The sequence below is a fragment of the Mycteria americana genome, chromosome 23 (genome assembly GCF_035582795.1).
Source record: "Mycteria americana isolate JAX WOST 10 ecotype Jacksonville Zoo and Gardens chromosome 23, USCA_MyAme_1.0, whole genome shotgun sequence".
NCBI lineage: Eukaryota > Metazoa > Chordata > Aves > Ciconiiformes > Ciconiidae > Mycteria > Mycteria americana.
In genome coordinates, this window is record NC_134387.1 from 2,075,816 (window position 1) to 2,091,752 (window position 15,937).

The window sequence follows — 15,937 nt, forward strand, 5'->3', positions numbered from 1 at the left end:
TGAGGAGTGGCTTTGTGCCTGGTTCAGCAAAGCACTTAATTTTAAGTGCCTGCTAGCACAACCGGAGCTTAAAATGCCTTGCTGGCTGTCCTTGGAGGCTAAATATTCCTAGGGCAGTTGTTGGGGACATCTGAAAAGTACTTGGCTGTCCCCTCAGCTTCAGTACTAAAGCACGGTGGGCTGTCTTGCACGCAGAGCTTGGAGGTGGATGAGATACAGCTAACACCCAGAAAGCTGGAAACAATTCAGTGGAAAACCACATGCATTGTTTGTCCAGCTCAGAAAAGAATTTCACCCCTGAAGAATAAAGTTTTTAGTGGCATCCAGAACATTTATCAGGAACTATGGTAATTCCAGATATTGTTAATTTGTTTGTAGAAGGGTGATGGAAAAAATCCAAACTGAAGCAGTGACTTTTTTTTTTTTTAAAGTGGGAATTGATGATTTGATAGTTGGCTCTTTCAAGCCCAATGATTTGACTAACTTTACTCAAAGAGGGGTGATTCCTCCTCCTCAAACCTAGCTGCTTTTGGGTTATCCAACATGGCCTTGGAAAAAAATGAGGGATGCAATCTAAGACAAAACTTGAAAATGTTTGCAGAGGGAAGACACGCCCATGCGATGGAGATGTTTTTGTAGCTGTTATTGCAGAGCTCAAACATGCTGCTGGGAGATCATCATGCTACATGTCTCATTTGCTCCTGTGCAAACAGCCCTTAACATCTCTGGGAGGTACTCTCAGCGTGGATTTTAAAAGGAGGTGTTCTGCCTAATTGTGTTTGGAAGAAGCTATTTCTGTTTTGTTAGCGTACCTGCTGTCTCTTGCAGAGGGTGGTGGATCAGCATAGCAAGGTAAAACAGAAAATGCAGTGTGTTTTGGGAGCACTAATGGCTTGTGAAAAGGCCTTTGGTCCTGCAGATCCTGTGAAATCTAACCTGCTTTACTTTGTGTGTACAGGGTAGAGTCCAGCCAGTCCTCTTCTGGACTATGATTAACTTGGGTGAAGTGGTCTGTTGAGTTGGTGCTTCAAACACTGTCTGGCTACAGGTGAAGCTTGCTTTATTTTGGCTCAGCATGAACAAAAGAGGCTTGTTGTGGGGACCCGTTGTCTGGCAGGCACAAAAGCTGCCTGCAGTAATACCTTGTTTTCTTCTCTGCTGTTTAAATAGTTATCTGATAGGGTATGTTAGAAGATCTGGAGCAGAACTTAAATGCAGCTCAAACAGCCGAGTAAGTGATTGTGTGTGAGTGAAGTTACAGTAGTCGCGTTGGTAGGAAGAGGGTTCTCAGGACAAAGTTATTTCTGATGGTTTCCCCACCACCACCAATGGTGCTGTCCCAGAAGGACAAAGTGGGTCTAGGTTGTTCTGGAGGGCAGTTGTGTCCATTGAGGATAAGGTGTGCGGTGTTCAGCGTACAGTTTGTCTGCTGTAGCAGTACTTACTGAGCTTGGCTAATTTATATGTTCACCAGTGAAAGGCAGCTCTGGAAGAGCTTATCACAAAAGGGTGATGGAAGGAGCAACCCATTTCTCCGTAAACTTCCTCACCATAGCATTAGGTAGTGCAGCTTGCTTGGAGGCAGCATCTTGTGCTTGTTTGCAGATCGGCATTGCTGGCTGCCTGTGACTTGCTGGTTGCAAGAGGATTCCAGGCTTGCAATACACGTGAATCACTTAAATGCAGCAGAGTGCTATCTTCTTACCTTGCGAGGAGCTAAGAGAGGGGATCACGTGCAGCTTTGTGCAGCTGGTTTTACCTAGTTCAGAAGCACTTGCCTGGCTGTGAAGAGTTCTGCATCCTGCTGAAATTACAGAAGGGCTGAAAATATAACTACCAGTGCTGGAAACTGGCCAGTACACTGACACAAACCTGCACGGAAAATTGCTCTGGCATCTGTATTGACTAGAGATAATTGGAACTTCCCCCCCTTTTTTTTTTTTTTTTAATTTGAGCTTATCTTAAAACCAGTTAGCAAGAACAACGGTCAGGCCAGAAGCATGTACCAAGATAACCATGTTCCCATGCTATTGTAGAGGTAGGTGCAGGCCTAAGTGCAACAGACAGTGATGTTTCCCAAGAGACCTATGGCTGTCGTTGGCTTTAAGCTGATGGTGATTGCAATACTGACTGTGTGCTACCTGGTCAAAAATGTTAATATGTCTGAAGGATGAGCATATAAATAACTTTTTATGTCTTAGAATGAGAGCGATATTTTAGCTTCTGCTGGCTTGTATGGGAAAAGAGTTGAATTTCCTTCAGAACTTTAAATCACAAGCACTTGTTTATGAATGCAAGGGAGAACTGTCCTCTGACCTGACTCTCGGGCTTAGTTCTTGCTCCGCTCCCTTCTGGTGCTTGCAAAGTCTCTGGATTTATTTGCTCTATTGCATCTGAAGCCCGGACTGGTCTCTTGCCTTTTGCTTTCCATATGCGTACTGGAAAAAAGTCTGTACCAGCACAGACGTGAGGATGTTCCTAGTGCCTGGAACATCTTTCTTTGCCTCTAAGCTCTGCCTTGTGTGTGACCCCCTCTCCCCGGCCACGTGTGGCACAGCTATCTAACTTCACTTGAGGCAGCGCAGGCTCTTGAGCTGACCTTGGCTGGCTTGGAGTTACACAAATCCTGGCATGTCTGTCTATTGTATTGGAGCTGGCATAGTGCATTAGAGCTGGCAATTTCTGGCTGTTGGAAGGGTTGTCTTGCTTGCCGTTCACTGAAAATAGAAGTAAATGGTCCTGTAATGTGCGTCTGGCAGTGCTTCATAATAATTGCTTGTCAATTTGTCTTTGATCTATTTCCTTTCAATTTTGCCCAGATTTAGCAAAGTTGGGGGTTGGACTGGAATAAGGAGGCAGAAATTGGTTGTGGTCTGAGGCTCTGGAAGCTGAAAGTAGTCCTTGAGGCTGATGAGGTGGTAATGTTGTAGGTATGCAGTGTGCAAGGAGGAAGGGTTAACCAGTGGGGAGTAGCTGTTAGCAAGATAGTTAAAAGTGAAAGTAAGGTGTATTAATTTCAGCATGATGCTCTGAAAAACCGTCAAGAGTTCAGATGAGTGCTGGGTGACTTGTCTAAGCAAAACCTCCTTGTTCAGTGCAGCGGTGACCAGGCAGACAGTGAGAGCTGGGCAGCACCCGTTCTTACCGCTGCAACCCATAGAAGACACCCATCAGCTTCTGCAAACAGGTCCCTCTTCTACTGCGTAATGTTGCATGGTAGGTGAAAGAAAACTCTTAAATCCATTAGAAAGTCTTCGTTAGGCTGCGTTGGCTGCAGTCCAGGTGCTTGATAGCTTGGTCCCTTCCTGGGCTGTGCTGAACAGCATTGCTGTTCTGGGCTGTCTAATGCTGCCAAGTGAAAATTTCAGCCATCTATTGGGTCCTTCTTCCCCTCTTCTCTGTCCTACCTTGCTGAAAAATGTGAACTGGATTTTCTGTCTGCTGCTTACCAACAAAGTTGCTGCTTTTGAGGTAGCTGTATGAGTACCGGTCCTTCTGGAACTGCTCTTTTAGCATGAATCTGAAGTATTGGCCACACTTGGCAATCAAAACGTTTCAAGTGCTTCAAAATGCTTCAAGTGTATTAGCTAGTAAGCGACTTACACACCTTAACCCTAACCTTAAAACGATGATGTGTTGTTAGTGCTAACCTTTTTTGCAATGCGACTGTTTCGGGTGAGCGCCATTGTGGTGGGTTGTTTTTTTTTGTTTTTTTTGTTTTTTTTTTTTTTTTAGCAGGATGTGCAGTTCATGAGCAGTGAGTAATAAACATGCGAGGGACTTGAGAGGTGAAGGATAGACCAGAGCTCCAAAATCGTCTCTTGTGCACAAGAAACTTAAAAGCAAATCTCTCTAGGTCTAGGTACAGACCACTAAAGGCATCCCTACCATTTCCAGATATACAGTGGTGGTTGCATGAGAAACCTATAAGCAGATATACCTATAGCTCTGATGTTGGCCTGGAAAGAGCTGCAGCCCGAAACACTCCTGGAAGGAGCAGGATTCCTGTTGTAGCTCTGATTTGCTTTGGCGTGTGGACGTGATCAAGCCCTGTTTCTGTACATATGTGTGCGATGCCTGAAAGCCTGATTTCTCTGTCCTGTCTGTGCACCTGCTGCTTCCTTTGGAAGCCAATTTGGAGGTGTAGGTTCTCGGTATTCTTAAAATTGGACCGTATGTCCTGCTAATGGACTTTGATCTTGTATTTCTAGAGCTGTTTCGTGTATGGGGAGTGTGGCAAGAAGCTGCTGTTCTTTGTGCTCTGTCTCTATCCCTTTCCGCTTTCCTCATCCTCCTGCTGTTTTACTGAGTGTTTTGCAGTCCCATTCTCCACATGCAGAACTGGGAGTGCTGAAGCCAATTAGCAGCAGAGGGTGTAGTAAATGCAGAGATATTCAAATTAGGGTGGCATTTTTCACACCTTTTCTGATTTAAATGTGGAACGACTACCTGAGGGAAGTTAGACATTCTTGATGATGTTGTGCCTTTCTGGACTCAATCCTGGGTACAGTCAAAACCTGGGCTCAATAAACTGTAGTTTGGAAGGAATATTATGGTCTGTTTTAATGGAAGCAATCAGACCAGATGACGTATTAGTTGTTTAGAAAGTAAAACTTTGCACCATCTCTTGAATGGCTGTGGATCATCAAATTTTGCTTCTCTGATGGCAAAGTAGCTTCTCTAGATTGCTGTGTAAAAATTGCTCTATGTACCCTGATTAAATCAATACTTGTTTTCTCTGGAGAGAAGCATGCTGCTTTTACTAGTAGCAAAATTGTCATGCTTTAATCTGCAGTCAGTGGGAGTTTAATAATAAAGTAATCAAGTTGGTAGGTGTATTTGCAGACAAAATAAGTTAAATGATTTTGCACAGCTTCCATGTGTGGTGTTGTCAGCTGAAGTTTTCAGGAGTTAAAGGTAAGGGAGAGAAGGACACGATGTAATTTTACTACGACTTGTGTAAGTATTGTGGCAGTCTGCAGATGTTGCAGGCTTCCTCTTCCTTGGATGCGGCTCCACCTGATGTATTCGTCCCTCGCTGCTCCATTTGGAAGATGCTCTGGGCCATATTTCTGTCAGGGCCCTATGAGTTGATGTTGCAGTCCTGTATCAGAAAGCATTAACTTAATTTTTATTTTGTTTTTTAGATTCTAAATTTCTCTTTCCTTTGAGCTCTTGGGATGGTTTAGCTATGTTTTCCATCGCATAGACTGTAGTTTTCTTTGCCGGTTGGCCCTGGTTGCTTGTAAGCAAAATAGCATGATGTATGTATTCTAGCGAGGGTGCTCTAGGAGTGACGTTGTTAATTAGCACAGGATCCAGACCAGGCAAGGTACCTTGCCCAAAACTTTGCCAATAAGACATTAGCAGTTGGTCTGAAGAGGTACCAGTCCCACTTCAGCTGAAGCAAAGATTTAGAAGGAGGTCCTTGAATTTAGTGGATCTGCCTTTTTTTTTTTTTTTTAAATAAACTTTAATTGATCTATTTTTGCTGTTCAGCTCGTGTTTCTTTCTGCTGAGCGTAGTGCTGTAAACAGAGATACAGTATTCTGCTGGCCTCCAGGCCTGGCGGGAGGAGCTGTGGGAAGGGAACTGAACCCCTGGAGAGGAGGGGAGGCTTCTGATGGACGGCTTCTGACTTTCTCATTTGGCGGGGGAAGTCTTTTGATTCCCAAAAGGTTTTCATGATGACTGAGACTCTGTAATAAAAAAAAGAAATCTTTTTTTGTTTAATGTTTTTTCTAGATTTTATCTGTGGTTGATGGAAATATAGTACAGAAATTAAAAAAATAAGTCTAAACCTGATCTCTCCAATGATTTTAAAAAGCATAATGTGTTAAGAAAGTAGGGACTGGGGAAGCGGTGCTGGTTATGGGTTCCTTATTTCTTACTGGCTCCATTGTGGGTTATAAGAGGGGGAGAAAAATCAGTAGAGCGCTGTCTTGCTTTTTTTTTTCAACATATATATCCTTTGGGCTAAAGATAGCACAGCAGGATATACAGATTTGCTCTCCAGAAATGAGACAAATGTGGCTAGAGTAGAACAATAAGGCTACCGCTGCGGGTTTAGGAGTTCTTAAAAATGACTTGTAATTTGAGATCCTTGACTTGACGCAGCTTAAGGGAGAGTGTCGGGGTTGTTATTGTGTCTGAGTCTGAGCTCTATGAAGAAATGAGGCCCTCCAGAACTACAAGGGTTTTAAAACCCTCTCTGGCAGGAGTGAGCAGCATCTGTATGGCTTGCTGTATCCCAGGGCCGTGTCCCATTTTTCCAAATTTGAATATCCATTTTGCAGCCTGGTTATAGTTTTTAAGACCTTTAATTGAAGTCTTGATGCTTTTTTCTTTTTTTATTTTCATTTTCTTTTTCTTTTTCTTTCTGTTGCATCTTTTGCAACTTCTCTCGGGCTGCTACCCGTTAGTTCTGCTCCTAAAATTCAGTGGAGCTTCCTTGGAAAACCTGGTCTAGTTCCTATGGCAAACTATGATGTGTAAAACTAAGGTTTTTGCATGCTAAGAGAGATTTTTGTTTAACAGCTCTGGTGCTGACAGGCATGTTACTTGCATGGGTAACTCTTCTGTGGTTGTTTTGGAAGATGGGCTGTAATGGGTGCCATAAAAGCTGTTTGATAACAAACAGGGAGGGTTATGCTTTGACACAGCAGTGTTTTCTGATAATTTGCTCTTTTTCAATCTTTTCTTAGTAAAAATAAATCCCAGTTTTAGTAAAAGCTTCATCAGGCCTTTTGGCTGTGGTGTTTGATTTGTTAACAGCTTGTAAACACCAGTTGTTGCCAGACCGGGGTTGTCAAATGCAACCTATTTTAACACTAAATTTTACTTTTATTTTAATACTAAATTTTGTGGCTGTCTTGCTTGTTGCATTTTGCATGATGGGAAAGAACTTGTTTAAGTGGCAAATAACCATTAGTAGTAATTATGTACAAACATGTCAAATGTAACTATGTATGTGTTGTTGATCTGGTGGTTTCTGGCAGCTTGTAAGAAATGGGATTCACCAAAGGGCTCAGACTTTTAAAATGAGAATTCTTTGGGATGTGACTAGCTTTTCGCAGTGTGTAACTACAGCTCTTGGCATTGTGGGACTTCTGAAGGCTACAGCAGCACCAAATCATAACTTACTATTGAGCTGATTCTTGAGAAATCCTTAAGCATAAAAGAAATATGTGCTGTAATGTAAGGTAACGGAGAGCAAATGAAGTGCTGTTAGGTTGTGGCACTGACAATGTCGTCGTGCTTCCCTTTTTACCGTTGTGTAGCACTTCTTGGCTACTTGGATCCGTGCGACTCTTTGTTGTGATTCATTCTGATCTCTGGGAGTCAGGTGTGAAACTTTGATGCCTATATACCTCCATCCTCAATCAGCTTCCTATTTCTGTCCAGGACTACAAATGTAAAACCCATGTATTTTGATGCATTGCTAACAGAGATGAAAAGCTTTCATTTGAAACAAGTCAAGTATGTCCTGGGAGTCCTGACTTTACTAATAGCAATGACCACAAAATGAATTGTGGGTTGGTCCCCCCCCCCCCCCCCCCCTTGTTCTTTTGTCCTTTTTTAAAAGCACTAACATCAAACCATGTGTGGGAGATGGGTTTCTTCTGCTTCTTGCACAAACCAGCTTTGTAATGTAACTTAGACTCTTCAAAAGTTGGGAAGCCTTTTAAGTTTAGGCCTTCAGTAATTCGGTGGATGATCTGTAGCTCTGATTTCTGTCCACGGCAATGTTGCTGTTTATACTTCAGCTTTTTTCTTCATAGTGGAAATTCATGGAGCAATGAAGGACTGTCTGGCAGGACAAAACCTGTGTAATTGCTTGTTTTTATGGAGATGTTAAATGTTAACTTTGCTTCCATTAACTGAAGATTTGCCCCCTTGGATTCCTTTTAGTTCCTAGAAGTAACTGTCTAGGCAGAGTTGGAAGCTCTGGAGCTAAGCACATGTAAGGGGGGCTCCCACCGTAGCTCTGTTGGCAGCTGCTGAGTGCCTTCCCTCTTGTGACTGTACTCTGAAGGCAGATGGAGGCAGGGACAGGGTTGGAAGCAAGGACCAAGAGGTTTCTTTGTTAATGAATAGGATAATTTTGTGTCTTCCCCAGGTGGATTTGCGATAGTGTTTCTTGTGAGGACTAACAATGGGATGAAATGTGCCCTGAAGCGGATGTACGTCAATAACGAGTACGACTTGCAGGTCTGCAAAAGAGAAATCCAAATCATGGTAAGTCACTGTTGTTGTTTAGCCCCAGCCGGCAACTAAGCACCACGCAGCCGCTCGCTCACTGCTCCCGGTGCGATGGGGGAGAGAAACAGAAGAGTAAAAGTGAGAAAACTCGTGGGTTGAGATAAAGACAGTTTAATAGGTAAAGCAAAAGCCGTGCACACAAGCAAAGCAAGGAATTCGTTCACTCCTTCCCATGGGCAGGCAGGTGTTCAGCCATCTCCAGGAAAGCAGGGCTCCATCATGCGTAACGGTGACTTGGGAAGACAAACGCCATCACTCCCAACGTCCCCCCCTTCCTTCCTTCTTCCCCAGCTTTATACACTGAGCATGATGCCATATGGTATGGAATAGCCCTTTGGGCAGTTTGGATCAGCCATCCCGGCCATGTCCCCCCCCAGCTTCTTGTGCACCTGGCAGAGTATGGGAAGCTGAAAAGTCCTTGACCAGTGCAGCAACAACTAAAACATCTCTGTATTATCAACACTGTTTTCAGCACAAATCCAAAACATAGCCCCATGCCAGCCACTATAAAGAAAATTAACTCTGTCCCAGCTGAAACCAGGACAGTCACCACTTTGTATTGGGGCCCCAGACTGGGAGTAGAATGGTGCGAGAGCCTGGTTGCCTTCTGCACGTGATCTGTGTAGCATCATGCTGCAAACTGTGGGTTTGTTAGCAAAACCGTCTTTCTTTTGGGAAGACTGAACTCCTGGAGTTATGCGACTATGTGAAAAATCTCATATTGAATTATTTAAAATGTAAATGGTTTCACTGGACAAGAAAAACATGGGAAATGAAAAAGCAGAGGGAATCTTAGGAAAAAGAGAGGAGGAAAAAAACTCTAATGTCAACCCCATGACTTAATGGGAAAGGGAAGAGCTGAAGAGGTGAGCATGGTTGGGGGGTGTTAGACTTCAAAGTCTACCAATCTTCAGGGCTAAAGTCTTAAACCTTTTAGACTCCATCAGAAAAGGCTGACGATTCTGATGTAACCGTCTCTGCAAATCAGGACGTGAATGGAAGACCTCCATCCTGAGATGAATTTGTACCACAACAGCTTCTAACTTATTGCTTTGGGATGAAGGCTATCTCTGTGTTGGTGAGGCTGAGAGATTAAAACAGTATTTGTGGGGTAGTTATTGCCTGGGCTTTTGAAACAGGGAAGTCTTTATAAAAAGCACTGCAATGATTCTCTAGATTATTGGACACAAGGAGTTATATGATAGGATAGCTATTTTTAATAGCTGTTTTAAACTTAGCGTCTCTAAACAAAGAAAAAATGGAGATGATCCCAATAGATTTGCTTAGTCTTCTTTGGAGCCTGGTAAACATGGAAAGTACCACTTTTGAAGTTGTATTCAAAGATACTGATGAACATTTAGAGGAATTGCAGGGTGGAGAAGGAAATATAAAATCCTCATTCTGCTAATTTACAACACGAGGTATAGGTTTGGGGTAAATGATCTTCATATCAGAAGCTCTGACCTGTAGCAATTCTGGGCGTGTTTTTTGAAGTAGCTTTCAATTAGGTTAATACCTTTAAAGTTAACTTGTGGGGTTTGTGCGATAGTGCAGTGAAGCTTTTGGGCATGCTTTGTCATCACCGTAGCCAATGCTACATGGGAAAAGTTGAGATTAGATCTTACATCAAAGGTTTTAGCTGTGCTCACAAAGCTTGTTTACTTGGATTTTACTTGCCGGTGCTTTCTATTGTCTCCCATGTCTTTTGGTGCCTCTTTCAAATGTGTGGCTAGCCTGGAAAGTGAGAGCAAGAAGTATCCTTCTGACTCAGCAGGTCTGCTTGCTCCTGTACTGAATCTTACCATAAGCACTAATCGTTGTCCTGAAGAACCAGTACGTCACTAAAAGGAGATACCTTCTTCTTTCCTAGCTTTTGTGCAATAAAGACGTATTTTAATCTTATCCGCACTTTTTGCGACCTGCAGCATTATAGCAGAATGTGGCCAGCAGAATCTTGACTTCTTTTACTGGTGAAGCTGAACATCAGACTGGACTGGCTATCACACCTGGGAGTGTGTGTGAAGTTGGCAGTCCCAAAGAAATTACTTTTCCCTGCAGGTTTAGCATGTGTCATGGATAAGTCATTGATACGAGCACTTGTGCTTTAATCCATCGAGTTACTTAAAATAAGGTACTTCTAAAAGCAAGGTTAAAATTTATTTTATTACCTTCATGGGGTTTTTTTGAGCACGTGAAGATTTGAGATACTGTTTGCCAGCAGAAGAGTGGAAGATGAGAAAGTAAACACAACATGTACTGTGCATGGCCACCACCAACCATCTGCCTTATTCTCCCTTCTACGTAAAGGAGGAGCAGCTCCAGGTAGCTTGGCCTGGGCCATCTAAGGGAACATGCAAAAATCTGGACCGATCCCTGGACAAGTTAGTTCCCAGGTTGGCTGTTTCTCTGCTGTTTGTCTCAAATCCTTCTAGATGGAAAACAGGTAGAGACAGACCTCAGGTTTGTTCAAGATTTGCGTGACAATTGATCCAAAGTGACAGAAGCTTGTGCCTGTATAGGAGGAGAGCTAGGAAAGCTGTTCAGTGTAGAGGAACCAGATTAAAATGTTGCTCACTCTATATGGCTGGTTTATGCTTTGAATTTATTTATCTTGCAGCGGGACCTATCTGGCCACAAGAACATTGTTGGATACATTGATTCCAGTATAAACTCAGTAAGCAGCGGTGATGTCTGGGAAGTGCTGATACTAATGGACTTCTGTCGAGGTGAGTGTGGGCTCAACGTATTGTTCATGAGTGATTTGTCCCTTTTTGGCACTTACAGAAAACTTGCACCACACCTTCCTTTAAAAAAACCAAACTGGTTCCTAGACCTGGCCCTTCCTTGGCTACCAAGGAACCATTCTGAACAAAGCAAAGCCAAAACTAAGTGTGGAGAAGTGGATGATTTGTGAGGCTATGTTGACCCTGACTGGTACCACCTTTGCCCCTGCCTAGGGTGGTCCTAGATCCTTTCTGTTGCAAAGGAGAACCCTTAAATATATATTGCTGTTTTCCATAGGCTGGTCCACACAAGAAGTGGCTCTTCTAAAGCTGCCAGGCTGTGGAATGAAATTCTTCTTCACTTTATGTCATATTGCAAACTTTTTCCACTTCAGCCTGGCTTAGAATTGTTCTGGAAGAAGCTTGCAATGGCTAATGTGAAGCCAAAAAGTAGTCCTTTTAACTCTGACCTTTTTGCTTGGCTGTCTCTAGCCAGACAGGCTCTTCCAGTCTTTTCCAGCTGTCCCAAAACTTTGATCTCTTGTGGCTAGGATGTGGTGTTTGGAAAATGACGCATGTGCTGTGCTCAAATGCCTCTCGCAGGAATAGTGTTAAGCAAAAATAATGTTTTGGCCAGGTGACTTCAGAAGTCTGTGGCTGGTTTGGATGGTGGCAGCTGATGGAAATAGGTGTTCTTGGGACTGTTTGGCTTTTAACTGAAGCCAGGTGCATTGTAGCAAGAACAACTAGATGCTGAAATGCCTTTAAACATGTACGGTATAGCTTTCTGTTCTGCTGTGCCCTCTTTGCTGCTTCATTTTGATGCAGGAATCTTGACTAACTTGTATTGGGTTTGTTTGCTGGTAGAAGGAAGAACCTTGTGTGTAGTTTTGCTGAAGGAATGATTATGTAAGTTCTCTGTAAGCTTAAACCTAAACATCACAAGGAGTGTTGTAAGAAATAGGCCTGGCAGTGCTAGTAAATCCATACTCAGCTCCACGTTGCAGACCTCACTGTGGAGGGAAGTGCAAACCATAGCAATTCAGAATGCACTCCCTCCAGCTGCATTAGCCTCCCCTCTGTGCCAAATTTTGGGCTGACAAAGTAAAAGCCATCTTGCTAAGGTTTTTCCTTCCATCTGAAAGGAGGAGAGCTGCAAGGTGGTATTTCTCATGTGGCTTGTCTTTGCTGGGTGTTCTGCTGGTCGCATGCCTGCCTCTGTCTCCAGCATTCAGACTGAAGCACAGGAATTGCTCTTATACATTGGATTTTCCCTTGTTACTTGCCTTTTTTGTCAAACAGCTCCCAAACCAAATCAGCGTGTCTTTGTGTGCAGAACTGCACTCACTTTGAGTGCGAAATGTTCACCCTCAAAGCTGAGCTTTTGTACCACAAAAATAAAGTTTTCCAACACTTGTGATGTGAAATGATACAGTTTTGCTTTGCCAAAGGTTCAGAAAGGAATTTTTTCCTCTGTGTATATAGGGTGTTTTGACGGGAAAAGAACCTCTGTGTGGATTGTTTTGAAAAGGCCTTGACAGCAACAAAACCTCAAAGTTTGAGGCAAATTCAGGACTCATTGATGAAAACTTGCTTTTGCTTGTCTGGAGTTTCCCTTGTTGCAGTTGGATTTTTTTTTTTTTTGCCAGTCTATGATTTTAGCCAAGCCATTTAGTAGTGTATGGGTTTTTTGAGTTGTCTCCCTTTCTCCTTCCTCTTGCTTACATGTGGCAAACTATTTTGTGGACTGTGGGTGCCCCAAATTAGGCCTTTTATTCTTCTAGTCTGACAAAAAAAGTCTTATTTTGAGGAAGAAAGAAAAAGATGTGGCTTAGTCAGAATTACATTTGAGTGTTAACACAGCCAGGTGAATGTGGGCCTTAAAGCTAACTTGCTGCTCTTGAAGCATTGTTCAAAGACAAGATGAGATGTAACGCCTGCTGGCTGATATGCAAACCCCCCCTGGGATTTAGGCAAGGAAAAGAGAATGAAACGAGATGAGTAAGCACATTGCAAAAAGCCTCTGGGGAAGGCTTGGTATGAATTTTGAATTTGAACTCGTGAACTTCTTGTGTGCTGACTGTACAGCCACAGTTTGATGTGGAGCTGACTAAAACAAGGTATGTCTGGTAGGACTGGGGCTTAGACCAGGCCAGACCTTGTTTTGCGTACCTGCTCTGATTCTTGGTGTTTGCTTCTCCTCAGGAGGTCAAGTGGTGAACCTCATGAACCAACGCCTGCAGACGGGGTTCACAGAGAATGAGGTCCTGCAGATCTTCTGCGACACCTGCGAAGCCGTAGCCAGGTTGCATCAGTGTAAAACACCAATAATCCACAGGGATTTGAAGGTGAGTTGTGGACTCCAGTAATACAGCAGGGAGTGTGCATCCTCTTTAACGTGTCTGTCTGCTGCCTACGCCATGGCAGACGGGCTTTGAATACCGGTACTGTGCTTCTGTTGTTAGTAATGAGGAAAAGTGTGCATAAATACCTCTCTCTATTGGAAGATAAAAAAAGAAATGAGCCTCTCGTTGCTGCTTACCATATGTTTACCATCTATAGATCTACTTAAACACAAATGTTTGTGAATAATTCTGTTTTGCACAGATGTGCCAGAATGCATCTGATGAATTATTCACAGTGACTTTCTACCACCTGAAACACTATTGATGTTATAAGGTAGTTCACAAAAAGTGTGCTGTAAATTTGTTTCCTAGACCCACATTAAAAGGATCCCTCCAGAGATGTTGGCCTTGGGGCAGGAGTCGTTAGAAGCTTTTGAAACTGGCCTCTAACTCTCTGTTGACCATGAAAGTGCATTGTAAAACTCTGTGTGCTTAGCTGGGAACAGAGCTAGGCCAGCAGGGAGAGCTTTTGAAAAATCCCATGCCTATAATCAAACAAACAAAAAGACGTTCCCTTTCCTCTCAACTAGCTCGTAAAATGCCTGAATAATATATTCAGCCAAGAAGGAGGCTCCTGTGTACATCTGTAATTCAGATGTGCTTTGTGGGTCAGGTTCTGTTTTCAGAGCCCTCAACAGATGTTTGTTTTGTGCTGCTGGCCGTTGTTTTATAGGAGCAAAAGATGCCATGTGTGCCAACAAGAGCCAGGTAGCGCAGAGGGAAAAAATCCTCGGGGTCTGGTATGCTTGACCATGTTTCAAACGATCGTGACCCCACTGCTCAGTCAGTCTGAATATATGAAACTAGAAAAAACAGGTGTCAGACTGCAGTGAAACGGGTGGAGTCTTATAAATTTGAGGCCTGGATTTAAAGCTGTTAAGGTCTGTGGGCATCTTGCAGGCGTTTCTATAGGCAAGGAAGATTGATGTGAGAGGATGAGGCTTAGGGACAGGAACCTCTGCAGTTGATATTAACCCCTGCTGTTACCTTTTTGGCGAATCCCTGGGGTTTTTCAATAAAGAACAAACTCATTGTGTGGCATGTGAATAAATTCTGGGACATCTGTGATGGATTAGTGAGTTGATCTTGAGAGTTCCTGTCTATGCTGAGTTGCAATTGAAATGGACTGTTACGGTCTGATGTCCAGCCCGCTACTGCATGCTTAGATCAGTAAAATTTTTGAGGCCTGGCTCTTGGTTGGTAAGCTGTGCCCAAGGCCAGAGAATCGGCTCTTCTCTGCTTTTAGACATGTTTCCCAGTTGAATATTGTATTATTTCCGTCATGATGACCTCTGGAGCTCCAGTCACAATTGGGGATCTAAGTACTAACATAGAATGAATGATTTAGGTATGTTTTGACTTTATTTGAGTTCAAAATTTAATAATGCCAAGTGGGAGCTGCAATTCCAAGAGAGATTAAGGGCCAGAAAAGTTTTGTACAAGTTCTGTGTGTAAGGAAAGGCATCCATTGGGTAGGTGTTTTGTTGGGGTGAACGTAACACTGTTGAAGAGTGGGCAGATGTTGACTTTGCAGACAGCTGCATGGAGATTGGAGGCTTTTTTTGCCTTCCAGCTCTTTGATGTTGCTCTAACACAGAAGGTTCCTGCCCAGAGAGCTCTTCCAGCAGAAGGGATCGTGTGAATAGTCTTTAAGCCCTTTCAGACAAGCGCAGCTGGATTAGTTTCAGCGGCCTGTGGCTGTGAATTTGAGTTAACCCAACAGGCTTTGCCTGAAGCAGAACAACCTCCTGTTGGCACAGTCTCCAACTGGTGGGAAGTGACCAACAGCTGGGGACAACAGCACCTTTAAGCAGCATGCCTATAGGCAAAAAAGTGGACATCGCACTGTGAATAAAGGCCATGAAAAAGATAGTATGTCATCCCTGTGTTCGTTTATTAAGGTTTTCCTTTCTGATCTGGTGGTTAACTCTCAGGTGCTGTGTCAGTCTGTCCTTGTGTGCTTACAGCTGCGTGATGTGCTGTACAAGGTGTGATGTGTAGTTTCATGTACTTTGACTGCCACAAAAACAGGCGTATGTTGATGCTACTTTTTCCAAAAGTTGGGAAGCTCCTCATGTGCTGCCTCTGCCGTAGTTAGGACCCCTGTAGAAGCAGTGTGAGCCTACTGGCAGTAGGCTTGCCTTGCATGGTTACCTTTGCTTGTTCTGGCAGATATTTTCCTCGCCCTCAGGGTTCATAGGCCATTGCTGCTGCAGGGCATTCCCTAAAAAGTTTATTTTTGTTCTTCTCTCTCTGGAGTAAGAACACTTCCTTTATCTTTGGGTTAGGCCTTTTAACAGCGAAGAAAAATGGCCAAACCTTCTTATGGCTATCTGTTGTATCACCCTGGCTGTGAAGTCTCTGTTTCTAAGTTGGAAGCTATGCAGAGAAACTGTAACTGTCAGATCCCAGAGAAGTAGGGTTTAGTGAGGTGGAGGCAGGGGGAACTCTATCTGGGGCTGATGATAACGATTTACACAACTACCCTATACCTAGTGGCAGTTGTTTGCATAACTTGTTTTTATGTTTAACCTTGTCTTTCCAGTC

At 43.3% G+C, this 15,937-nt stretch overlaps 1 protein-coding gene across 18 annotated transcripts in view; it reads left to right on the top strand.

Annotated features, from left to right (window-relative positions):
• Positions 1-15,937, top strand: part of AAK1 (AP2 associated kinase 1) — an 86,274-nt gene that overhangs the window by 19,121 nt on the left and 51,216 nt on the right. For all 18 annotated transcript variants that reach the window (XR_012778707.1, XM_075523690.1, XM_075523689.1 and 15 more), the window contains 3 exons: positions 8,120-8,238; positions 10,880-10,988; positions 13,191-13,333. Coding sequence is in view for 17 of the 18 variants with exons in the window: in XM_075523690.1 (XP_075379805.1) it covers positions 8,120-8,238; positions 10,880-10,988; positions 13,191-13,333 (371 nt within the window). In the remaining variant the exon portion in view is untranslated. The remainder of the gene's footprint in view (positions 1-8,119; positions 8,239-10,879; positions 10,989-13,190; positions 13,334-15,937) is intronic.